General features: G+C 47.9%; 1 protein-coding gene across 2 annotated transcripts; it reads right to left on the minus strand.

Moving 5' to 3' along the window:
- Positions 1-1,049: 1,049 nt before the first annotated feature.
- Positions 1,050-23,019, minus strand: OASL (2'-5'-oligoadenylate synthetase like). 2 transcript variants are annotated; one of them, XM_054238990.2, is made up of 6 exons: positions 22,813-23,019; positions 16,702-16,984; positions 15,050-15,225; positions 10,783-11,024; positions 7,143-7,289; positions 1,050-1,953 (listed from the first exon to the last, which is right to left on the minus strand). In XM_054238990.2, the coding sequence occupies exons 1-6, from the start codon at positions 23,008-23,010 to the stop codon at positions 1,899-1,901; spliced, it is 1,101 nt and encodes a 366-aa protein (XP_054094965.2). In that variant the 5' UTR covers positions 23,011-23,019; the 3' UTR covers positions 1,050-1,898. The 2 variants fall into 2 exon arrangements, with proteins under 2 accessions (XP_054094965.2, XP_002763695.3); XM_002763649.6 differs by having other exon boundaries at positions 1,050-4,597; positions 7,142-7,289.
- Positions 23,020-24,711: the final 1,692 nt, after the last annotated feature.

Raw genomic sequence — 24,711 nt, forward strand, 5'->3', positions numbered from 1 at the left:
GTCATTTATTCTAGTAATTTCCCAGTCCAGTTGGGCCTCAGAAACACCTTAGAGAGATGGTTAAACTGCAGACTTTGGGTGTCACAAAAAATACTAACCGAATCAGAATCTCTGGTAGGTGGGACCCAGGAATCTTTATTTCCTTAACCTAGAGCCTTACTAGTTAGAGTGTAGAAATGCAGAATTCTGGCCCAGTGCGGTGGCTCACGCCTGTAATCCCAACACTTTGAGTGGCTGAGGCGGGCAAATCACCTGAAGTCAGGAGTTCGAGACCAGCCTGACCAACATGCTGAAACCCCATATCTACTAAAAAAAAAAAAAAGATACAAAATTAGCCGGGCGTAGTGGCACATTCCTGTAATCCCAGCTACTTGGGAGGTTGAGGCAGGAGAATTGCTAGAACAGGGGAGGCAGAGGTTGGGGTGAGCTGAGATCTCCCCATTGTATTCCAGCCTGGGACTATGTCCTGAGTCCAGGAGTTCAAGGTTGCAGTGATCTCTGATGGTGCCACTGCACCTCACCTGGTCTATAGAGCCAGACCTTGTCTCTAAAAAAAAAATGAAAGTAATTAAAAAAAAAAGAAATAAAGAAATGCAGAATTCTGGGCTCCACCACAAAGCCACTGAATCAGAATTTGTATTTTAACAAGATCTCTTGGTGATCGGTATGCATATTAAAGTTTGAGAGGCTTCGTCCTCGGTGATTCAGATGCATGGCTTTGGTTTGAGAAACACCCTAGTTTTCTAGGTGTTTAGGGAACTTAAAAAAAACACTGACTCCCAGGACCCATTCAAGACCAAAAAATTAGAATCTCTGTGGTTAAAATACCTCACAGTGAAGGATGAACAAAATCACTTTATTTGTGTCTGTGGAATACTGTTTCATGTTTTATCTTTGAAGACAAGTATGTCAAAACTTTACTAAAACAAACTCTCTGGCCTTGAGCTTTTCTATTCCAAAAAAGAGGAAGGTGATAGATATGGTCGAATGTTTGTGTTCCTCCAAAATTAAATGTTAAAATTGGCAACTAAAATAAACAACAGAGAGACTGATGCTCCAAAAGAAAGTGTTTATTCAAGAATTGCAAGAAATTGCAATTTGAGATATGAATGTTATAGTGGGCTATAGGCACATTAAAAGAGGTTGGAGGGGACGAGCAGGACGGCTCCCGCCTGCAATCCCATCATTTTGGGAGGCGGAAGTGGGTGGATCGAGACCATCCTGGCAAACATGGTGAAACTCCATCTCTAATAAAAATACAAAAATTAGCTGGGTGTGGTGGCACGTGCCTGTAATCCCAGCTACTCCAGAGGCTTAGGCAGGAGAATCGCCTGAACCCAGGAGGTGGAGGCTGCAGTGAGCTTAGATTGAGCTGCTGCACTCCAGCCTGGCAACAGAGTGAGACTCTGTCTCAAAAAAAAAAAAAAAAAAGGTTGGGGTAAGGAGAAATCCACATAAACTTCTTTGAAACAAGTACTGTTGATTACAGGAGCCTGTTGCAGGAGTTGGTGTTAGCTTATTGTGGAGACACCCACTGTTAGACAAATATCCTTATACAAGGGGCTTATCTGTAATACTGTGGTTTTGAGGAATTTCTTGAGATAATTTCTGTGACAGGCATATGTGTGTGAGCGCCCCTTCTTCATGGCCTCCCAGCTCTCCTTTGTTAGAGTTTGACATAAGTGACTCCATTTAGATAATGATAATTTCCAAAAAGTCCTCACTCCCAAGGTGATGGTATTAGGAAGTGGGACTTTGGGGAAGTAATTAGGTAATGGGGCCTGAGCCCTCATGAACTGGATTAATGCCCTCATAAAAGAGACCCCAGAGACACCTTTACCCCTTCCACCATGTGAAGACTCAGTGGGAAGCTGCTATGTTTGAATCAGAAAGAGGCCTTACCAGACACCAAAACTGCCAGTGTCTTGACTTGGACTTCCCAGCCTCCAGAGCAGTGGGAAATAAATGGTTATTGTTATGAGCCATCCAGTGTATGGTATCTTGTTATAGCAGCCCAAATGGACTAAGACATTCACTTTTTCATTCTTTTCTTTTTTTTTTTGAGACTGAGTCTCACTCTATTGCCAGGCTGGAGTGCAGTGGTGCAATCCCAACTCACTGCAATTTCCATTTTCCAGTTTCAAGCAATTCTCCTGCCTTAGTCTCCTGAGTAGCTGGGACTGCAGGCACACAACACCATGCCTGGCTAATTTTTTGTATTTTAGTAGAGACGGGGTTTCACCAGGTTGGCCAGGATAGTCTCGATCTCTTGACCTCGTGATCCGTCTGCCTCGGCCTCTCAAAGTGCTGGGATTACAGGCATTTGCCACCATGCCTGGCCATTCTTTTTTTTAAACAAGAATTTTCTCACCGCCTGCAATGTGGGCTGTGCTGGGCATTATGAAGGACACAAAGATGGGGACTGGACCAGCCTTCTGGAAAGGAGGCACTCTTTCTGTCCCTGAAGGCAAACAGAAGTGGGAAATATAATGATTATGATTGCCGAATTGACCAGAGGCTGTTGTGAACCAATTGCAATGTGCATTTTCTATGCTATGGAAGGTGAGTAGCCCAGTAGAAAGCTGGACAAAATGGGAGGGCAAAAGGAAACTATTGCTTGGAGTAAACCCGATCACATGATGTCCTTTGATAATAAAGATGCTGTTCTTTTTTTCTTTTTTTTTTGAGACGGAGTTTCGCTCGTTACCCAGGCTGGAGTGCAATGGCCGATCTCGGCTCACCGCAACCTCTGCCTCCTGGGTTCAGGCAATTCTCCTGCCTCAGCCTCCCGAGTAGCTGGGATTACAGGCACGCGCCACCATGCCCAGCTAATTTTTGTATTTTTAGTAGAGACGGGGTTTCACCATGTTGACCAGGATGGTCTCGATCTCTTGACCTCGTGATCCACCCGCCTCAGCCTCCCAAAGTGCTGGGATTACAGGCTTGAGCCACCGCGCCCGGCCGCTGTTATTTTCCTACAGTCTCCCGACTATTACGTACTGTTTGTGTATGGGTTTTAGGAGTTGAGGCGATTTTTTTACATTGCATCATCCTCGGTTTCCTATTCTTTGTCTCCTTTTGTCTCAGTTTTCCCAGTCCTCATTTCTTGGAGTTGAGAAGCTCAAATGATCAAGCAATAACCATTAGGACAGCATTAGGCCCTGTGAAAATAAGGAGCACCCAAATGAGAACTAACAAAGGCTGTTCGTTCCCAGTTTCTGATTGGGAATTCATCCTGGAGACCCAGGATGAAGCTGTTGGGGTCGATGGCATAGGCGTGGCTCTCACCATCGGGATCCTTCACGAAGACCTGGATCTGGCAGGGGGATGGTCTCCAGCAGATAGGAACCAGCCACCATCTCTTGCCTTACAGAGATTTAAATAGAGGCAGGAAAAGGGGAAGGCTTCAGCGATGCCCTGAGGCTGTTGGTGTAGAGAAGCTGAAAGCACACTGGCTAGAAGTAGGGCTAACCATGTGATTGGTCTGCTGAGCTTATTTGGCTTTCTTGGTTGGTCTTAAATTGGAAGCAGAATGGGAGTGGGGCGGGGAATTAGAGAAGCGAGCAGTTATTGACCAAGTCCTGATGGTTTGGGGTTGATTGACTGTGGGTCAGAATTCTGTTGTCGTACGTGGTGTGGCCACCGTCCATCTGTATATTCAGTCTCTCATACTCCTCCTGGCAGGGCTGGGATAATTCTTTTTTTAAACAAATTTACTTATTTTTATTTTTTAGACACAGGGTCTCACTCTGTTGCCTGGGCAGGAGTGTAGTGGTGTGATCATAGCTCACTGCAGCTGCAACCTCCCGGGCTCAAGCCATCCTTCTGCCTCAGCCTCTCGAGTACCTGAGACTACAAGCACACACCACCAACAACTGCTTATTTTTTATTTTGTGGAGACGGGGTCTTCCTCTGATACCTCAGCCTCCTAAAGTACTGGGATTACAGGTGTGAGCTACCACATCTGGCTTGGGATAACTCGTCATAAAGCTGGTGAAGACCTGGGACCTTCCCAGCCAACAATGGGACAGAGTGGTTCATAGAATGAGTTCTGGAGTAGGTGGCAGAAATGTACAGAGAAGTTTCCCAGAGGAGACTAGCTGGCTGGAAACAGAGACTTTCCCCCTTTCTTCTCAGAGAGGATGAGGGTGTCACTGTCTTGGACGCCATAGCCCCTCAGACTCAACCAGTCCTGCAGGACTTGGCCTTGGAATTCCAGCTGCTGCTGCTTTTTAGGCAGCCCCTGCTGGTCTTCAATCTGCTCCTTCAGACCCAGGACGAAGCTATTGGGGTCGATGGCATAGGCGTAGCTCTCACCATCAGGATTCTTCACGAAGACCTGGATTTCCGGGGGGATGGCCTCCAGCAGATAGATGTGAGTGTGGGAGAAGATTCCGTATTTGGCTAAGGAGGATCTGCTGCTGAGAAGCTGCCTCTCATCGCCAGGAACCTGGAAGGACAGACGCTGCAGGCCAGAGTAACCCCTGCTCCTCCGGATTTTCTCTTTAATCTTCTTTATGGGCTCATATGGGTTCACGATGAGCTTGAAATTGGGGTAACCCCTCTGCTCCACTGTCACATGGACGTCTCGTGCCCTCTGGAAGGAAGAGGGAGAAGGAGGGGTGTTAAGTCCACACTTCTCTGTCTGATATGCAGACGTTCCCTTCATCTGTCCTTATCGTTACAATAGCAGCAGCAGCAAATGTTCAAGGAGTGGTAACCACTTTCAGGCAGTATGCTGGGCACCTTCCATACCTTAATGCACTGTATTCTCAGAGCATGTCTGTCTGTTGGTTGGTTCTAGTGTTAACCCCATGTTATTGATGAGGAAACTGGTTGAGCAGGGTTAAGTAATTTACCGAACACTAATCACAAAGATAGTAAGGAGCAGGGCAGATTCCATAGTCTGTGTTCTCACCACATCCAGAGGCTACATTCCAGGGCCTGAGGGCCCCACGGGGCTGGAGAGCACCTGCAAAGTGCTGGTGAGGGTCAGGCCTCTAGCTGATTCTTTCCAGAAGAAATATAAGCCTTGGCTAGGTGCAGAGGCCCATGGCTGTCATCCCAGCAGTTTGGGAGGCTGAGGCGGGCAGATCACTTGAGGTTAGGAGTTTGTGACCAGCCTGGGCAACATGGCAAAACCCATCTCTACCAAAAAAAATGCAAAAATTAGCCGGGTATGGTGGCGTGTGCCTGTAGTCCCACCTACTCGGGTGATTGAAATGGGAGACTCGCTTGAACCCAGGAGGTGGAGGTTGCAGTGAGCTGAGATAGCAGCACTGCACTCCAGCCTGGGCAACAGAGCCAGACTCTATCTCAAAAAACAAAACAAAAGAAAGAAAGAAGAATTATAAGTCTGGCATTGCCAAGTTTTCTGATTTGTCGAGATAAACAATCTTTACACAATTTTTTGTGTATTTGTTTTTTGAGACAGAGCCTTGCTCTGTTACCCAGGCTGCAGCTTAGTGGCACAGTCTGAGCTCACTGCAGCCTTGACTTTCCAAGCTCAAGTGATCCTCTCACCTCAGCCTCCTGAGTAGCTGGGACCACAGGTGCGTGTCACCACATCTAGCTAAGTTTTGTATTTTTAGTAGAGACAGGGTTTCACCATGTTGCCTATGCTGGTCTTGAACTCTTGGGTTCAAGGGATCCACCTGCCTCAGCCTCCCAAAATGCTGGGATTACAGGTATGAGCCACCGCCCCCAGCCTACAGTGGTTTTTATATTCAGGAAAAATCCAGAGACATATATTTTCCAGCCCATGGGTAGGCCTCCTCATTTGGCTGGTAGGTCGCCGTTTATAACTCTCTGTACTTTACTGGAGCCTCTGATTCTGCTTTTGCCTTCTGCTCCAAGTAGGTCAGTCTCCTGTTCCTATAAACATCTTGCTCATCCCAGACTCCCATTCTTGACCCCTCATCATACTTTGTCCTCTGTTCTGAGTGTCTGTATCTTTCCCTGTCCCTTAGGGCTCACCTCAACCCCTAACTTCTTTAAGGAATCTTCTCTGGTGACTTCAGTGAACATTTATTCTGCTTCCAGACCCCCAGAGCCTCTGGTTCTGCAGCCTGTTAGCAGTGTGACCTTAGTTAATTAACCTCTCTGAGCCTCAGTTTTCTCTTCTGTAAAATGGCAATAATAGTGATAATGATAACGATGATGATGATACCACGAAACACAGGGGTAATACCCAGCCTTCTTATTTACAAAACTGCACGTGAGGATCAACTGAGAGGGACCCTGGACAAGCACGTTGCAAACTAGAAAGTGTGATGTGAATGAAACAGATGATTGCGATCTCTGCTTATGCCATGGGTTTCACATCACATAATAAGATGACTTCGCATTTTTGTTTGTTTTCAGAATATCTTGTCTTCTCTGGTAATTCTAGCAGTTTTGTGTAAGTTTGTTTCATGGATTTGCTTCCTAACAACATAGGGTGAGTTATTTGAAAGTTGGGGTCGTGTCTTTTTTTTTTTTTTTTAATAGAGTATCCCTCTTGTTGCCCAGGCTGGAGTGCAATGGCTTGATCTTAGGTCACTGCAGTCCCTGCCTCCAGGGTTCAAGAGATTCTCCTGCCTTAGCCTCCCAAGTAGCTGGGATTACAGGCACCTGCCATCACGCCTGGCTAATTTTGTATTTTTTCAGTAGAGATGGTGTTTTGCCATGTTGGCCAGGCTGGTCTAGAACTCCTGACCTCGTGATCCACCTGCTTCGGCCTCCCAAAGTACTGAAATTACAGGTGTGAGCCACCGTGCCCGGCCGAGTCGGGGGCCTGTGTGGTCCCCCAGCCCCCACTCCCACCCCCGTCCCCGAGCTCAGCACTGGCACAGAGTGGCTGATTGAGTTGACTTGGCTGGACCCAACTCATGCACAGAATGATCAGGAACACGAAACTGATTCTCCAGTGGGTTATGGGAAGAATAAAGGAAAGGAGAACAAAAACTTGAAGGTAAGAAACCTGAGGCTCTGAGAGCCAAAGGATCTGTCTACGCTGACAGAGCCGGTGGTGGTGTGGCTGGGCCTCACACGGTGACTCGGGTTCTGCTCTCCATCGACACAGAACTGAATGAGTCAATGCTGACTAGTTATCTGTCATTCTCAGCTTCCAGCCCTTGACTGCCCAGACAGGAGCCGTTACCTTCACGTTCCAGCTGGGGACGGGGTTCTCCCTGTCATCATAGCAGCAGTCCTGTTTCAGGCACTGGGAGGCCCTCTGAGCGACGATGTCCCATCTGTACCCTTCTGCTACATTGTGGGTGGGGTCAGCGGGATCCAGGATGACGGGCCTACAACACAGGGAAAGGGTGCCCAGGCTCGGAATGGTTTGGAGCCTTCAAGCCAGAAAAAAACCTTCTCAGCAAGTATTTAGTCCAGTCGCTGAGCCATCGCGATGTCCATATCCCGCAGATGTTCAGGAGGGCCCCAATCATGGCAGAAGAGTAACAGGATGGAGACAATCCTATTTCCAAGAATTCCTGTCTGGGCCAGGCACGGTGGCTCATGCCTGTAATCCCAGCACTTTGGGAGGCAGAGGTGGGAGGATCGCTTGAGCTCAGGAGGTCAAGACCAGCCTGGCCAACATGGTGAAGCCCTGTCTCTACTAAAAACACAAAAAATTAGCCAGTTGTGGTGGTGCACACCTGTCATCCTAGTTACTCGGGAGGCTGAGACAGGAGAATTTCTTGAACCCAGGAGGCGGAGATTGCAGTGAGCCAAGATTGCACCACCACACTCCAGCCTGGGCAACTGAGCAAGACTCCGTCTCAAAAAAAAAAAAAAAAAAAAAAGAAAGAAAATAATTCCTCTCTGAGAGAGTGCCTGGGTGTTTGCAAGGAATTGTGGGGGAGAATGAGGCTCCAAGAGGCATGCTAGAGGAGTAACAGATACCCATTCAGGCGGGGGGAGGGGGGCCTCTAAGTTCAGAGCAGGCTTTGCAAGTTTAAGATTAGAGCTGCTACATCGCTTTGGATCATAGAAACACCACCACTAGCTACTGATACCTACTGAAGTACAAGGCCAAATCCTGTGCAAATTAACCTCTTCTAATCCTTACAGATCAGGTAGGGACGGTTGCTTTCGTTGTTGAGGTTGTCTCGTTTTTATACATCTCCCTAAGTTGTTACAGCCAGTAGATGGGGCTCTTACCCATTTACCTCCTTGTGGGAAGTAGAAAAGTTCCCTTTTAAAGTTTCCTTTCTTGTTAAAAAATAAACTATAAGTGTGCTAATGACTCTTTGTTAAGCCTCATCCTTTTTTTTTTTTTTTTTTTAAAGACAGGGTTTCACCATGTTGGCCAGGCTGGTCTTGAACTCCCGACCTCAGGTGATCCGCTCACCTTGGCCTCCAAAGTGCTTGGATTACAGGTGTGAGCCACCACGCCTGGCCATGTTAAGCCCCATCCTATGTAGCTGTTAGACATGCCGTGCTTACAGGCACGTAGTACCTTCTATGTCCTTTTACTTTAACCAAGATATCTGTGCTGGACATGCTCCCAGGCATGTCCCAGCTCTCCAGTGCTTTTACCTGTTTAGAAAAGTTTTAAATTGTTAGCCAGTAGGGTTTTAGTTTAAATTTTGAGGTCTGGTTCCAACCAGCGGAGATCAGACACAGCAGTAAGAACAACCCCAAATGCGTATGGGATAAATTTGTCCGCTTTTCCTTTGTTCATTGTACTCTGGTGGCAAAACAGCAGTACCCTTCCTGCCGTCCAGGAAATAAAAACTGCGTTGCTAAAAAAATCCATCGTCTCAGTGCTGACTTTCTCTGCAGCACCGAGCATCTATTTTCAACACCGCTCAACAGAGCAGAGGTTGAGCTACCCCCAAGAGTCTCTTCTTTCTATAAATATTGAATAAATATTTTAAAGAATATTGGCTTGAAGGGGATCTTGAGCCTGCTTAGTAACTTGGGGTGACTGCAAGCCCATGGTTAAGACCAGCTCTTCGGTCAGGGTGTGGCAGCTCACGCTTGTAATCCCAGCACTTTGGAGGCTGAGCTGGACAGATCACTTGAGGTCAGGAGTTCAAGATGAGCCTGGCCAACGTGGCAAAACCCCGTCTCTACAAAAAATACAAAAATTAGCAGGGCATGGTGGCAGTTACTGGAGAGGCTGAGGCGGGAGGATCAGGCTGGCCTGATCCTGAAAGTGCCAGGCTGGCCTATGGGGTGAGGTCACTGATATAAACTGGCTCATTCTGTTGGCTGGCAGGTGACCCAACACACGGGGCCTGTGTCCTGTGTCCAGCAATCAGACTGGTTCCCTCTGGGGTTTGGACACAGGGATGATGGAGGTCCCTTACTACCTGGGAGGCAGAGGGGAGCAGGACAGATGTGGAGAGAGAAGCAGAGGCTGAGGGGAAAAGTGCTTACGGGTCATGAGAGAGAGTGACAGAGAGAGAGGGAGTCTCAGGTCCAGATGCTTTCTGGGCATGGTTATCATAAATCCTCTTTTCATGAGCAGACCTGGCTTTTCTTCCTTACAAAAAAGACCCAATACTCACATAGCAGAACATTAAAAATTGGGATGTTGCTTACACACAGGCCCAGAGCCTCTAATGTAGGGGGTTGTCTAGGTTGGGCTTCCCCTGAAGCAGATTCCCAGATAAGGATTTGGCTTGTTTGCAAAGTGACCCCAAGAAGCCTGAATAAGGGAGTGAGGCAGTGAGAGATAGGGAAGGTAGACATAAAGGGTGGGGACTGAAGTAATTACTACTGTGGTCAACAGGAGGGACCTTTGGGAAAGAGTACGGAATGGGGCCAGACATGGTGGCTCACGCCTGTAATCCCAGCACTTAGGAAGGCTGAGGCGGGTACATCACCTAAGGTCAGGAGTTCAAGACCAGCCTGGCCAACATGGCAAAGCCCCGTCTCTACAAAAATACAAAAATTAACCGGATGTGGTGATGGGTGCCTGTAATCCCAGCACTCGAAAGCCTGAGGCAGGGGACGGCTGGAACCCACGAGGTGGAGGTTGTAGTGAGCAGAGACTGCACCACTGCACTCCAGCCTGGGCGACAGAGGGAGACTCTGTCAAAAAAAAAAAAAAAAAAAAAAGAGTATGGAATGAGACCTGGATTCCTTCCATCTTTGGGGTGAGTGAGCTGTGGTATTTATCCACCAACTCCTACCAGATCTGGTGGAGGCCTGCTTTCGGAGCGGGTCTGCTGGTGTGGGGGAAGCTCAGGCAAAGGGATGCAGGTGCCGGCAGTTGGAAGTGGAGCCATCCTTCCCTGGAGCAGTAAAGGCCGAGGGGATATGAATGGGATGCGGACAGCACACGCTCCAGTATGAGCATTTACACAGCATCTGCCAGATGCTCCGTATTGTGGATCCTTAACACAGATCTTCTCCAACCCTCACATGGATACTGTATCGTAGGTACCAGTTCACTCCAGCCTTTCGGATAAGGGATTGAGGCTCACAGCGGTGGGAGAATGGCTGAGCTGGGATTTAAACCTGAGGTTCCGAGATTCTTTCCATTTTCTCATGCTAGCTGCTACAAAGTACTGAAATGGTCCTCGAAGAGCAAGAGGGCAGAGCTAAGGTGGAGGGTGGCTTAGGAAACAAGGAACAGGCTTATACCCACTCCATGGCCCCCTGATGACTTTGATCTCAAGCCACCAACTTGAGATGCCAGCTGCGTTGGCGTGAGATGTCAATGCTCAACGCTGGTGGCCACCTTACTGCTTACTGCAGCCAGTCCACAAAACTCTACGCTACATTTCATCAGCTCCTCTTTCTTTTCCTCTGAGATTTGGTGGGCACACAGTGGTCCAGTACCTCTCTTTTTTGAGCTGTTTTCTGACACAGTCCTCGATGACTGGATTCTGGAGTGTGTAGTACTTGGTCCAGTAGATGCAGATGACTTCATACTCCAGGAGCAGGTCCATCACCGTGGTGAAGCCTTCATCCAACATGAAATTCTCGTTTTCCTCAGTACCCATTTCCCAGGCGTAGATGGTTAGTAGTTCAAGAGCATAGAGAGGGGGTAGATTGGCCCTGGGCGACCTGGCTTTCACATACTGTTGAAAGAGATGGGAAGAAAGAGAGACCCTAAGATTCTGTGTAAGGATGGCATTGGACCAGAAGCTGAGAAATCCAGGTTGTGCAGCCTGCTGTGTGATCTTGGCTAAGTCACATTCCAACTCTGGACATAGGTTTCACCATTTTATTTATTTTATTTTATTTTTGGAAAAAAAGGAGTGAAGGAGAGGAAGAAAGAGGAAGAAAAAGAGGGAGAGAAAATGGGAATGGGGAATGTAGCTTTATTCTAAAAATGGGTATTAATAATGGCCGATCAATATTTTGTGTATTTAAGGTGGAGAATGTATATTTTGTGTATTTAAAATGGAGTGCTCTATAAATATTTATTGAGTTTACTTGTTCCGGATCTGAGTTCAAGTCCTGGATATCCTTATTAATTTTCTGTCTTGTTGAGTCTAAATCTCTTTATGAGTCTCATGTATCTGGGTGTTAGGATCATCATTGATCCTTTTACCACTATATCTTTGTTGCTTTGAAATCTATTTTATCAGATGCGAGAATTGCAACTCCTGCTTTTTATTTATTTATTTTTGCTCTCCATTTGGTTGGTAAATCTTTCTCCATCCCTTTGTTTTAAGTCTTTGTGTGGTTTCACCATTTTAGAATTAAAGGGCTGAGTTAGTCCATTGGGCTTCAATACGTGCTTGACAGATGTAACTCCTGGAGTGAGATTATGAGCAGGTGTCCAAAGGAGTGAGCAGGTTGTGCTCTGTCACAAGCATCCTAGCCTAAGCAGTTCCACTGAAATCCATTTTAATGCATTGAGCTTCTGAGAAATGCTTCTTTAAAGAAAGGAAAGGTTTCCTTAGATAGAGGGAAAAAATGGTAATAGGCAAGATTCTGTAGTGAAGATTGGGGCTGCCTCTCTAGCAGACATTCTTTCCTTCCCCATTGCACAGAAGCCATGATGTTTAAAAGGGGTTGACCGCCACCCTCAGCTCCAGGATGGGCCGTGACTGGCACAGGCCTAACGGCATAAACCTTTCCACTTGCAAGTGATTGGTTCAAGAGAAGGCATGCCGTCTAAGCTGGCTCACTGGAGTAAAGTCTAGTTATTTTGTTCAGTGGTTGAAAGAACGGAAGTCCTCTCGTGTGTGTGTATGAGGGCAGGAACAGTTGTGGCTATTTTGCCACCAAGAGGGCAACAAGTCAGAGGACCAAGTTGACATATAGAGGACTGAGAAGCTGAGAGGATTCCAGAGAAACAGAGTCAGTGCCCTTTCCAAACAGTGCCTGAAGCCCCCTCCCCACTATTTAGGGGTTTTCATACATGAGCTGATAATTCCCTATATTGTTTAAGCTAGTTTGAGTTGGTTTTTGTGTTTTTCTCTTACTTACAAAAGAAAGCTTCTTAACTGATGCTGGTCACTTCCTGTGTTAAGAATCTCACTGAGGGCCGGACGCGGTGACTCATGCCTATAATCCCAGCACTTTGGGAGGCTGAGGTGGGTGGATCACGAGGTCAAGAGATCAAGACCATCCTGGTCAACATGGTGAAACCCCATCTCTACTAAAAATACAAAAAATTAGCTGGGCATGGTGGTGCGTGCCTGTAATCCCAGCTACTTGGGAGACTGAGGCAGGAGAATTGCCTGAACCCAGGAGGCGGAGGTTGCGGTGAGCCGAGATTGCGCCATTGCACTCCAGCCTGGGTAACAAGAGCGAAACTCCGTCTCAAAAAAAAAAAAGAATCTCACTGAGGCTCACATCTGTAATCCCTGAATTTTGGGAGGCCAAGGCGGGTAGATCATGAGTTCAGGAGTTTGAGACCAGCCTGGCCAACATGGTGAAACCCCGTCTCTACTAAAAATACAAAAATTAGCTGGGCACAGTGGCGGGCGCCTGTAATCCGGGTTACTAGGGAGGCTGAGGCAGAAAAATTGCTTGAACCCGGGAGGCGGAGGTTGCAGTGAGCTGAGATTGCACCACTGCACTCTAGCCTGGGAGACAGAGCAACACTCCATCTCAAAAAAAAAATAAATAAAAAGTCTCACTGAGGGCCGAGCACGGTGGCTCTTGCCTGTAATCCCAGCACTTTGGGAGGCCGAGGCAGACGGATCATGAGGTCAAGAGATCGAGACCATCCTGCCAAACATGGTGAAACCCCGTCTCTACTAAAAATACAAAAATTCACCAGGCATGGTGGCACGTGCCTGCAATCCCAGCTACTTGGGAGGTTGAGGTGGGAGAATTGCTTGAATCTGGGAGGCAGAGGTTGCAGTGGGCCAAGGTCACACACTGTACTCCAGCCTGGGTAACAGAGGAAGATCTTGTTTCAAAAAAAAAAAAAAAAAAAGAATCTCACTGATACATTGATAGAAAGTGAAAATTTTGGTGAAATACTCAGTGGTTTGATTTGTGGAAGCAAAACTGACATATTTTCCTGTGGCCATTATATATATTATATCACATTCCACAGCTAGAGAGAAAAAAACTGTAACACTTTGGCCTTGAAACAAACAAATAAACGCAGGATCATCTTGTATAATTCTCTCCTCCCCAGTCAGTGAAAGCTTGGGCCTTCCCTATAGGTCACTGACTCACTAACAAAAACACTTTATCCCTGACTTTAGAAATTCCATTTTAAATTCAAATTTATTTGTAAGTTAATGAATTTGTTTTGTGACCTTTTGCAAATTCATACTTAACACTCAATTTTGTAAATCATAACTAATAACATTATAATTTTGTTAGGAATTTAAACTTATGGTAATACAACTTATTTTCTCCAATACTAGTGAAATGTTACATTCTTAAAACTTAGATGATATATAAAATGTAGGATGCCTGTCATCGGTAAGATGTAAGCCTTAGTAAATGGATTTAAAAAAAAAACCCAGGTCAACTTACTTCAATTCCCGGCTCAACTGATCCTTCGGCCTCAGCCTCTAGAGCTGCTGGGACTACAGGTACCCGCCACCATGCCCAGCTAATTTTTGTATTTGTGTAGAGACGGGTTTCACCGTGTTGCTTAGGCTGGTCTTGAACCCTTGGGCTCAAGTGATCCTCCTACCTCAGCCTCCTAAAGTGTTGAAATCACGGGCGTGAGCCGTGACATCTGGCCACTAATTGTTTTTTCTTTAAATCCCTGTTATGTTTTATTTTTATTGGCTCAAATCTTTCCTTCTGCTGTCTGATTCCTTTGTAACTTCTCTGTAAGTTTTACATAATAAATGATTTTTGTCTCTGAGTTTTGTTTTGCAGTTGGAGTTTCCATTGATTATCTTGGGGGAAGATTTTTGCTTCTAAAACTGACTGAGCTGTTGCCTGAGAAATGTCCCCGGGGGCTGTTCACACTCACACAGGCCCTCTTTTCCACTCCTGGGGTGGAATTAAAGAAATCCTTCCTCCTGTTGGTCCTTAACCTGCTGTGGTTAACGGCCACGGTACCCAGCGATGTTGACATCTGCCAGTCCTAGACTGTAACTGAAGCATTACAAGAACTGTGGGCTGGGTGTGGTGGCTCATGCCTGTAATCCCAGCATTTTGGGAAGCCAAGGTGGGAGGATCGCTTGAGACCACTTGGAAATCAGGCTGGTCAACACAGTGAGACCCTGTCTATACAAAAGAAAAATAAAAAAATTAGCCAGGCATGATTGTGCATGCCTCTAGTCCCATTACTTAGGAGGCTAAGGTGGGAGGATCACTTGAACCAGCGAGGTGGGGGCTACAGTGAGTAGTGATCTCACTGCTCCCTCTAGCCTGGGCAACGAAGCGAGACCCTGCCTCAAAAAAAAAAAAAAAAGAACTAGTTTACTGAAATACTGTATGGTACCTGCTTTTCTCCTTCCTTCTCTATTTCTTTCTTCCTCCTCCTCTCCTCCTTTTCCACCTTCTTCACTGAGGGTTTCACTTTACATTTCAAAAGACTAGCATTCTCTCCCTCTCTACCCGATTCCATTTCCCCTGGGGGCAGTTTCCTGAGAGGAAAATCAGGCTCTGTCTTTCCTCCCCACCCTCCTTCCTCTCCCCACTTGCCCCTGCCCTCCAGGCAGCCCCTCACCTGCTGGTACCAGTGCTTCACCAGGCGCAGGAGGCTCTTTAGCTTAGTTGGTCGATGTTTCACGAAGTTTCGCTGCAGTTCGCTGAAGGACGGGGAGAAATTTCCAGGAACACCGCAGGCGTTGATCAGGCTCACATAGACCTCAGCGGGTGGCTGGGTGTTGGGAACAGAAGTCCCTGAGGAGTGAGGGAGAGCCTGCTTATTCAATGGAGTTATCCCTCCAGGGACACTTGAGACCTCCTATCTTCAAAACCAAAGGTCTGCCTTGTCTAATTGTCCTTTTTGTGAAGTTCTTACTTGGGGAACCAACATGGGGCTTTGCACGAGTCAGGCCACTCCTGGACTATCGTCCTCCCTGGATGTCCTCAATATCCTCGTTTTCTTTAATGTCTGTTTCGGATCTCTTTCTGGGTAATCTGTTGGAACCTCTCAATACTTATAGGGATGCTGGGCATGGTGGCTCAAGCCTGTAGTACCAGCACTTTGGGAGGCCAAGGCAGGTGGATCACCTGAGGTCAGGAGTTTTAAACCAGCCTGGCCAACATGGTGAAACCCTGTCTCTACTAAAAATACAAAAATTAGCTGGGCATGACATGGTGGCAGGCGCCTGTAATCCCAGCTACTCAGGACGCTGAGGTTGGAGAATCGTTTGAACCCGGGAGGCGGAAGTTGCAGTGAGCTGAGATCGTGCCACTGCACTCCAGCCTGGGTGACAGAACAAGACTCAGTCTCAAAAAAAAAAAAAAGAAAGAAGAAAATACTCACAGGGAGAAGCAGTTCCGTGGTACACGTCACTGAGACAACCCAGCGCTCTCTTCCTTGCTAAAATTGGGTCCTGTCTGATACCTTCTCCAAAAAGCAGCTCTGTGCAGCAGCCATCACAGCCAACAGGAGTTAGCACACGAGATGAAACCTCTGGGATCTGGGCTTTCAGCACACAGGGTTTACTTCCAATACCTAGGACTCTACCAGAGGACAAACACCAGGGGCCAGTGAGTTGTGCTCCTGGAAGCAGCCCCAGGCCAGTGGCGGGCCAGCAAGCACTCCAGCGTCCCACTTGGCATCCCATGGAGGGAGCTCTATAATATGACTGCGAGTTCTCCAAGGACATGAAGTCCAGAGTGGTGACGCCCACGGATGCACACTGTATTGAATTCCTGCCTTTCCCATCTCAGTTCCATTCTTCCCCACCAGTATTGGGATTAATGCCCAAATAAATTGCTTGTCCTCACACCCTTGTCTTTGGATCAGCTTCTAGAAAATGCGGTGACAGACCCCCACTCCCGCTTTTAGCTCCTTCCCCTCACTGGGTGTCAGCGCCTCCTGAATGTTCTTTCCCAAGAAAGTCCCTTCCTGAGCACCCTTTCTGTGGTTTCCAGGCCACCCCATTCTTTTCCTCTTAGCACTGACACCATTTGCAATCATGTATTAATCTGCGCTATTCTTGGGTCAATTTCTATCTTCCAAGTTGAGCACATGATAGCCAGAGTTGGGTGAATCCTGTGCGCTGCAGTAACCCGGCCCCTAGCCCAGGACACAGATGGAATGAATGAATGTGGGTGTGTGCACGTGGCTGTGAGTGAAAGATGACACACTGGGAAGTCTCCTCGGGAGGGCAAGTGTTGAGTCCACTGGGCTTCCCCTCCCCTTACCCAGGGCTCTGTAGGCAGGCACGATGGTGACAGTGATGGGCTCCGCAGCCTGCCAGGCCTGGATGGTGAAGACGAGAGCATCAGGGACTCTCTGCTCCACCCGCAGGTCCTCGAGCCCGAGAGCCAGCAGGTCCTGGGATTGCCACATGGTTTTCAGTAATAGCCTCAGAACAGCTTGGTGGTGTGTGGCTGCCTCCTGGAAGCTGTGGAAACAGCTCAGAAACGCCACCAGCTCCACCTCTCTTCTGCTCCTGAGAATCGTGCCATTCCCGAAGGAGCCCACCTGCAGAACACAGAGCCCCGTCACCCTGAGGCCAGCTGCCGTGTGCCAGGCACCCCCTGCGGCACTTTACATGCACTGTCTCACTGAATGCTCACACTCCCTGAGGGATGGGTAGTGGGTCAGACTAATACCCACACTTCACAGGTGAGAAAACAGGTATCTCGAGGATCTCGAGACACCGGATCGAGACATGGGGCAGCCTGAAAAAGATCCTGCCTCTTTCCTACTTCTTATCTGGGTAAACATTCTGACTCCTACAACCTTCACCCGTAAAATGAAAGTAACGGTGGACCATGGGTCATTGAGCTACTGGGAGGACTGGATGAAATGTATGCGGGGTTTGGTGGGGTGCCCGGCACACAGGAAGTCAGCAACACATTGCTCTTTCTCCTCATTAGTCACTTGTCCCGGATCTCACAGTTTGCAGCCCTCAGAGCCCAGCCTCATTTTTTCTGTGTGTGACAGTTCACTCCCATTGCCCAGGTTGGACTGCAGTGTCGCGATCTTGGCTCAAGCAATCCTCCCTCCTCAGCCTCCCAAGTAGCTAGTACTACAGGCCTGTGCCCCAATGCCTGGCTAATTTTTGTACTTTTTGTAGAGATAGGGTTTTGCTGTGTTGTCCAGGATTGATCTCCAACTCTTGGACTCAAGAGATTTGCTCCCCTCGGCCTCCCAAAGTGCCCAGCCTCTTATCTATGACACTGCATTGCTTCTGAGACGCAGTCTTCTTATCCACAGAGTGAGGCCAGCTCCAGAGGAATGATAGCGTTTACTCTGTAGGGTTGTTTGAGAATTCTGGGGGTGGGGTCCTGAATAATTTCATGGTATTATAAAGCAAGAGGAAGTTTGCCTAGTGCATTTAAGATCCATAGGCTGTGAAATGGGGCAGCCTGAAAAAGATCGTGACTCTTCCCTGTGTGTTTTGTTCTTTTTTTGAGACGGAGTTTTGCTCTTGTGCCCAGGCTGGAGTCCAGTGGCATGATCTTGGCTCACTGCAACCTCCATCTCTTGGATTCAAGAGATTCTCCTGCCTCAGCCTCCTGAACAGCTGGGATTACAGGCGCCTGCCACCATTGCCAGCTAATTTTGTATTTTTAGTAGAGAGGGTGCTTCTCCATGTTGGTCAGGCTGGTCTTGAACTCCTGACCTCAGGTGATCCACCTGCCTTGACCTCCCAAAGTTCTGGGATTACAGGCAAGAGCAACTGTGCCTGGCCCTCTTCCCCGTTTCATATCTGGGTAAACATTCTGACTCTTAAGATCTTCACCTGTAAAATGAAAGTAATGCTGGGACATGAGTCATTGGGCTACTGGGAGGATTGGATGAAATCATGTATACCAGGGGTTTGGTGGGGTGCCCAGCACGCAGGAAGTCAGCAACACGTGTCTCTTTCTCCTCATTATCTAGCTGACTTAGACAATTCTTTCTGCTGTCAGGGGGGTCGGTTTTCCTGTCAGTAATGGAAGGGGGTTGAGATGGATGATTTTGAAGGGATTTTTTGATGTTTGGAGATTCTAGATGAGCTCTCCCGGCCCTGTTGCCTCTGGTATGCAAAGCCCCACAACGACTGTCCTCCTCTCCTCATTCCGTGTTGGGAGATGGAATTGCTTGGGAGGCATCAGACCCACAGTGGGCCACTTTTCCTGGTGGACAGAGTTACTGCACATGAAGCAGAATCCAGCTGTTGCCAGATGACACAACACAGGCTGAGCATGCCCTGTGCCTGGCACTCCTGAGAGCCTTGTATACAATTATTCCTTCTAATCTTCACTTCCTGCCCAGGCTTGGCGGCTCATGCCTATAAAAATTCCGGCACTTTGGGAGGCCTTGGTGGATGGATCACCTGAGGTCTGGAGTTCAAGATCAGCCTGGCCAACATGGTGAAACCCTTGTCTCTACTAAAAACACAAAAATTAAAAGAAAAATAATAATTATCTGTGATCGCCAGCTAAAAGAAAAAAAAGAGGCTGGGCGCGGTGGCTCACGCCTGTAATCCCAGCACTTTGGGAGGCCGAGGCAGGTGGATCATGAGGTTAAGAGATCGAGACCATCGTGGCCAACATGGTGAAATCCCGTCTCTACTAAAAACACAAAAAATTAGCTGGGCATGGTGGCGTGTGCCTGTAATCCCAGCTACTCAGGAGGCTGAGGCAGGAGAATTGCTTGAACCCAGGAGGCGGAGGTTGCGGTGAGCCAAGATCGTGCCATTGCACTCCAGCCTGGGTAACAAGAGTGAAACTCTGTCTCAGAAAAAAAAAAGAAAAAAAGAAAAACCAATAAAATAAAATAAAATAAAAAAATTAGTCAGGTGTGGTGGTGAGTGCCTACAATCCCAGCTACTGGGGAAGCTGAGGCAGGAAAGTCGCTTGAACTCAGGAGGCAGAGGTTGTGGTGAGCCAAGGTCTCGCTGCTGCCCTCCAGCCTGGGCAACAGAGTGAGATTCTATCTCAAAAAAACACAACCCCCTCCAAAAAAACTTCACTTCCCATATTGAGGTGGGTACTAGGAGAATTCTCTCCAATGTACAGATGAGAAAGCTGAGGCAGCGTGGAGTTAATCAGCTTGCCATGGTCTCCCAGCCAGCAGGCAGTGGAGTCAGCGAAAGAGCCAGAACTCAAGTAGTGAGTGGTTCTTCGGCCTCTTTCTTCCTTGTGACCCAAGGCTGTGAGCCAGGCCCTGCTTCTGAGGTACCATGGGCATTCAGACCCGGCACTTCCACCCCATGGGAGAGGGTTGGAGATGGCACCCGGTGTGTGAATGAGGGACATAACCCCCAAAAGCTATGTCTAGACCTTCCTTTCTTTTTTGACAGGGTCTTGCTCTGTTGCCCAGACTGGAGTCAATGGCACAATCTTCACTCACTGAAGCCTTGGCCTCCTGGGCTTATGCAATCCTCCCACCTCAGCTGGAACTGAGTAGCTGGAACTATGGGCATTCACCACCATGCCCAGCTAATTTTTTGTATTTTTTTTTGTAGAGTTGGGGGTCTCACCATTTTGGCCAGGCTGGTCTCGAATTCCTGGGCTCAAGCAATCCTCCCACCTTGGCCTCCGAAAGTGCTGGGATTACAGGAGCGAGCCACCGAGCCTGGCCCAGACTTCCCTTTCAGCCTTTCCCACTGGTAAGATCCAGGCAGAGAGAAAAGAGCACATCCAGAGCAGGCTTCCTAATTTACTTCACTTTTAAACCTATTTAAGCACAATTCATTTGAAGCATTCCCTTATGTGGAGCCCCTCTGCTCACTAGATGTTCAGGGGGTGGGGAAAAGGAGGATTTAGACTCTAAATAAGATATATCATTTCTCATTAGTCATGGCTCTCTGGGGATTGCTACCACTTAGTGGTTTCAAGGGGAGGAGTGGCTATGATGTGCAGGAAGGTAAATAGCATTCCCTGCCGTAAAAACTCATTCTTGGCCAGGCTCGGTGGCTCATGCCTGTAATCCCAGCACGTTGGGAGGCTGAGATGGTAGGATCACTTGAGGTCAGGAGTTCAAGACCAGCCTGGCCAACATAGTGAAACCCTGTCTCTACTAAAAATACAAAGATTAGCCAAGTGTGGTGGCACACTCCTGTAATACCAGCTACTTGGGAGGCTGAGGCACAAGAATCAATCTCTTGAACCCTGGAGGCGGAGGCTGCAGTGAGCCGAGAGTACGCCACTGTAATCCAGCCTGGGCAACAGAGCAAGATTCCGTCTCAAAAACAAATGAATAAAAACCAAAACAAAAAAACTCATTCCTGTAGCATCCTTGTCTTGCCAGACACTCCTTATTCCTTCCACTTTATTCTCAGGGTTGTCGGGGAGGGAGTGGCCTGGGAGGGTCTGCCGGAGTCAGACTTGTGTCTCAGGCCCGGAAGAAAGCTCGGCAGGAATTATAATGATCTTCTGTTTCTGAGCATTTATCACGCACCAGTCGCTCAGCCTGCACTGCACCATTGGCTTGGTGAGGGAGAGACAAGGATGCTGGATGCCCCAATCACAGATGAGAAGACTGTGGCTTTGAGAAATAAGAGTGGTAAGCAAAGCCACACAGCAGGTAACGGAAGAAACAAAGAGGCTGTCTGAGATCAAAATTTGTGCTTTCTCACTTATAAATTGTACAGCCTCAGGCTTCACATGCTGGGGACAGATGCGAAGAACAGATAGGGGCCTGCGGCTTCTAGGTCTCTCTGTGAGTTGGTTGCCCTTAGAGAGAGAACTTGATCACTGGGCTGGGAGTCAGGAGTCTTAATTGTAGTCTTGCTTTTGCCTCCAACTTGCTGTGTGACCTTGAGATATCTCTCACCCTCTCTGTGCCTCAGTTTACTTAATATTTAAGTGAGGGATTGGTGAGATGGTCTGATCCTCCAAAGCCTTTCTAGCTCTGACCCTTTTGAATTTGATCCTACCTAGCACAGGAGGTGGCATGAAACAGTTGGAGGAAGGGATTGGAGAAAAATCTCAGTGAGCGGGGGGCTTGGATCCCTTGAGTCAAGTTCAAATCCCAGCTTCAACACTAATGTGTGACCTTGGGCAAGTCACCTCACTTCTCTGAGCCTCTATTAAAAAAATCATTTTACTGGCCAGGTGTGGTGGTTCACGCCTGTAATCCCAGCACTTTGGGAGGCTGAGGTGGGCATATTCTTGAGCCCAGAAGTTTGAGACCAGCATGGGCAACATTGGTGAAACCCCGTCTCTACAAAAAAATACAAAAATTAGCTGGTCATGGTGGCGCGTGCCTGTAATCCCAGCTACTCAGGAGAATTGCCTGAACCCAGGAGGCGGAGGTTGCAGTGAGCCGAGATCGCGCCATTGCACTCCAGCCTGGGTAACAAGAGAGAAACTCCATCTCAAAAAAAAAAAAAAAAAAAGTTAAAACATATAGAAAAATGGAAAGATGATACAACTAACACTCATACACCCAACTAGTTGATTCAACAAGTGTCAATTTCTATCTACATTTGCTTAATCTAAGCCATGTTAAAGTAAATTACAGACGCCAGGGAACTTTGTCCCTAAATACGTCAGTGTTTGTGTCCAAACAGAACATTCTCCTTGAAAACCACACAAGCACTGTTCCACCTAACAAAAACCAACAATTTCCCACATCAGATACATACACCATCTGATATCTAGGCCATATAGAAATTCCCCCGTTGTCCCCAAACTGTATTTTACAGATGGTTCATTCACACCAGGATCCAGCTAAGGACCTTGCTTTGTATTAGTTCTGAGCCTCCATTTTGCTAATCTGTAAAGAATAGTACCTATCTCAGGTCAGGCACCATGGCTCATGCCTGTAATCCCAGCACTTTGGGAGGCTGAGGCAGATGGATTGCCTGAGGTCAGAGTTCAAGACCAGCCTGACCAACATGGAGAAACCCTGTCTTAGTAAAAATACAAAATTAGCCAGACGTGGTGCCTGTAATCCCAGCTACTCAGGAGGCTTCTCTTGAACCCAGGAGATGGAGGTTGCAGTGAGCCGAGATTGCACCATTGTACTCCACCCTGGGCAACAAGAGTGAAACTCCATCTCAAAACAAAAAACAAAGCACCACCCCGCAAAAAAACCCAACAGTACCTATCTCACAGGGTGCAAGAATTAGAGACAGTGCATATTAAAACGTTAGGCTAGCGAGGCCCCAAATGTGAGCTATCATTATTAGACTCATTCTGCTGAAGGCAGTGGTGCAATAGGGTGTAGACAGCTAGGTGGGACGCGGTGTCCTGAGATGTCATCAGCATGGGCGAGGGATCAGGAGGACAGGGGTCCCCAGCATCCTCAGGGACGTGGACTCTGCTAGTGGGTTTTGTCCTGCGTGGGGAACTGGAGGAGCCCAGTCTTACCTTGATCACCTTCAGCACCTGCACATCCCGGTCCAGCCCATGCTCCCCCTGGAAATTCTCCTGCCTCAGAAACTGCTCCACGGTCCGCACAGCGTCCAGCACCTCTTCCTTCCACTCCCGGTGGGGCTGCAGCCACTGAGCCACGAAGGAGTCCAGCCTGGAGGCTGGTGTGGCATACAGCTCCTGTGTCAGTGCCATCTCTGTACCCAGAGTACCACTGCTGGGCAGATATATAGCCAGACACCTACCCAGCTCCCTGGCACACAACCCCTTTGTTAAGGCGGCTCCTCCTCAGCTGCCCTCCAGTGCTCCGTAGGATGAATGACCCTAGCAAATAGGAAACCAGAAGTGATGGGCTGACTTGGGGTCCCTTCTTGGAGACTCTCTCACTGCATAGAGGCACAGGAGGATGCTAGACTGAGGTCGGAATGCCTGGGGCCACCTTAAAAAGCCTGTCATCTAGTCTATCTCTCTGCTGTCAGTTTCGATTCTCAGCTTTTAGAATTTCCCTTTTATGATGTTTGGAAACTGAAATTGGATAGTGTTTGACCCTAGAGGAGGCAGCTTGCCCAGTAGGTTGGAGTAGGATCGTTGTTAGTCAATTCAACGGCTTAAATGTGCCTAAGGAAATCGAGGCAAATAGTAAAAAATGAAAAAACAAAAACAAAAGGAAATCGAGGCTTGGGAACAGAAGGGACGTGCTCATGTTCAGGTGAAGGAGTAGAATCTGGAGTCTGAGAGAACAGATTGGGAGTTCTAGTCCACCCTGTGCCCGACTCTAGCCTCTCTAATCCCTCACGCTCGCTATTCCTAAAGTGGATTTAACAGGTATTGTGACCCATGCACTGAACCAAGTTCATGCACTGAGCTAAGAAGATGAAATAAGATGAGGTTCCTGTTCCAAGGGGGCTCCCAGAGCAGTGCGGGAGATAGCTAAGAAAAGAGACTCCAAGACCTGGTGCGGTGGCTCACGCCTGTAAGCCAGCACTTTGGGAGGCTGAGCCAGGCAGGTCACCTGAGGGCGAGAGTTCGAGACCAGTCTGACCAACATGGAGAAACCCAGTCTCTACTACAATTACAAAATTAGCCGGCGTGGTGGCACATGCCTGTAATCCTAACTACTCGGGAGGCTGAGGCAGGAGAATTGCTTGAACTTCGGAGATGGAGGTTTTGGTGAGCTAAGATGGCACCATTGCACTCCAGCCTGGGCAAGAAGAGCAAAAGTCCATCTAAAAAAAAAAAAGAGAGAGGCTCCAAAAGTTCAGTGCGATGTGTGTTAAGTAGGAAAAAAGCATGAAAATTTGGTGGGAAGTGGGCACATGAATTTCATTTGGTGTTAGCAGACACCTGCTTGAGAGGAATCTTAAAGACCAGAGATCCAGGCTGGGTGGCTCATACCTGTAATCCTAGCACTTTGGGAGGCAGAGGTTAGAGGATCACTTGAGGCTAGGAGTTCAAGACCAGGCTGGGCATCATAGTGGACACCTGCAATTCCCCAAACTCTGAAAAATAAGCACTCCAGGGCTTAGTCCTGGGTCCTCTTCGCTTGTTGCTCTAGACTTACTCCCTTGGTGATTTCAACCAGTGTTTAAATGTTTTTACCCTGGCAACTCCCACATTTTAATTTAATTTTTATTTATTTATTTATTTTTGAGATGGAGTCTCATTCTGTCACCCAGGCTGGAGTGCAGTGGTGCGATCTAGGCTCACTGCAACCTCCACCTCCCAAGGAGCTGGAATTACAGGAGCATACCACTACACCTGGCTAATTTTTTTGTAATTTTAGTAGAGACAGGGTTTCACCATGTTGCCCAGGCTAGTCTCGAACTCCTGACCTCAAGTGATCTGCCCTCTTTCGCCTCCCAAAGTGCTGGGATTATAGGCGTGAGCTACCCACCC

Source organism: Callithrix jacchus, chromosome 9 (genome assembly GCF_049354715.1).
Source record: "Callithrix jacchus isolate 240 chromosome 9, calJac240_pri, whole genome shotgun sequence".
Lineage (NCBI taxonomy): Eukaryota > Metazoa > Chordata > Mammalia > Primates > Cebidae > Callithrix > Callithrix jacchus.

Coding starts and splice junctions, on each gene's coding strand:
- OASL (XM_002763649.6), bottom strand. CDS start 23,010: ATGGCACTGACACAGGAGCTGTATGCCACACCAGCCTCCAGGCTGGAC. Junction 16,985..22,812: donor AGGTGCTGAAGGTGATCAAG/GTAAGACTGGGC, acceptor TGTGTTCTGCAG/GTGGGCTCCTTCGGGAATGG. Junction 15,226..16,701: donor GCCTGCCTACAGAGCCCTGG/GTAAGGGGAGGG, acceptor CTCACTCCTCAG/GGACTTCTGTTCCCAACACC.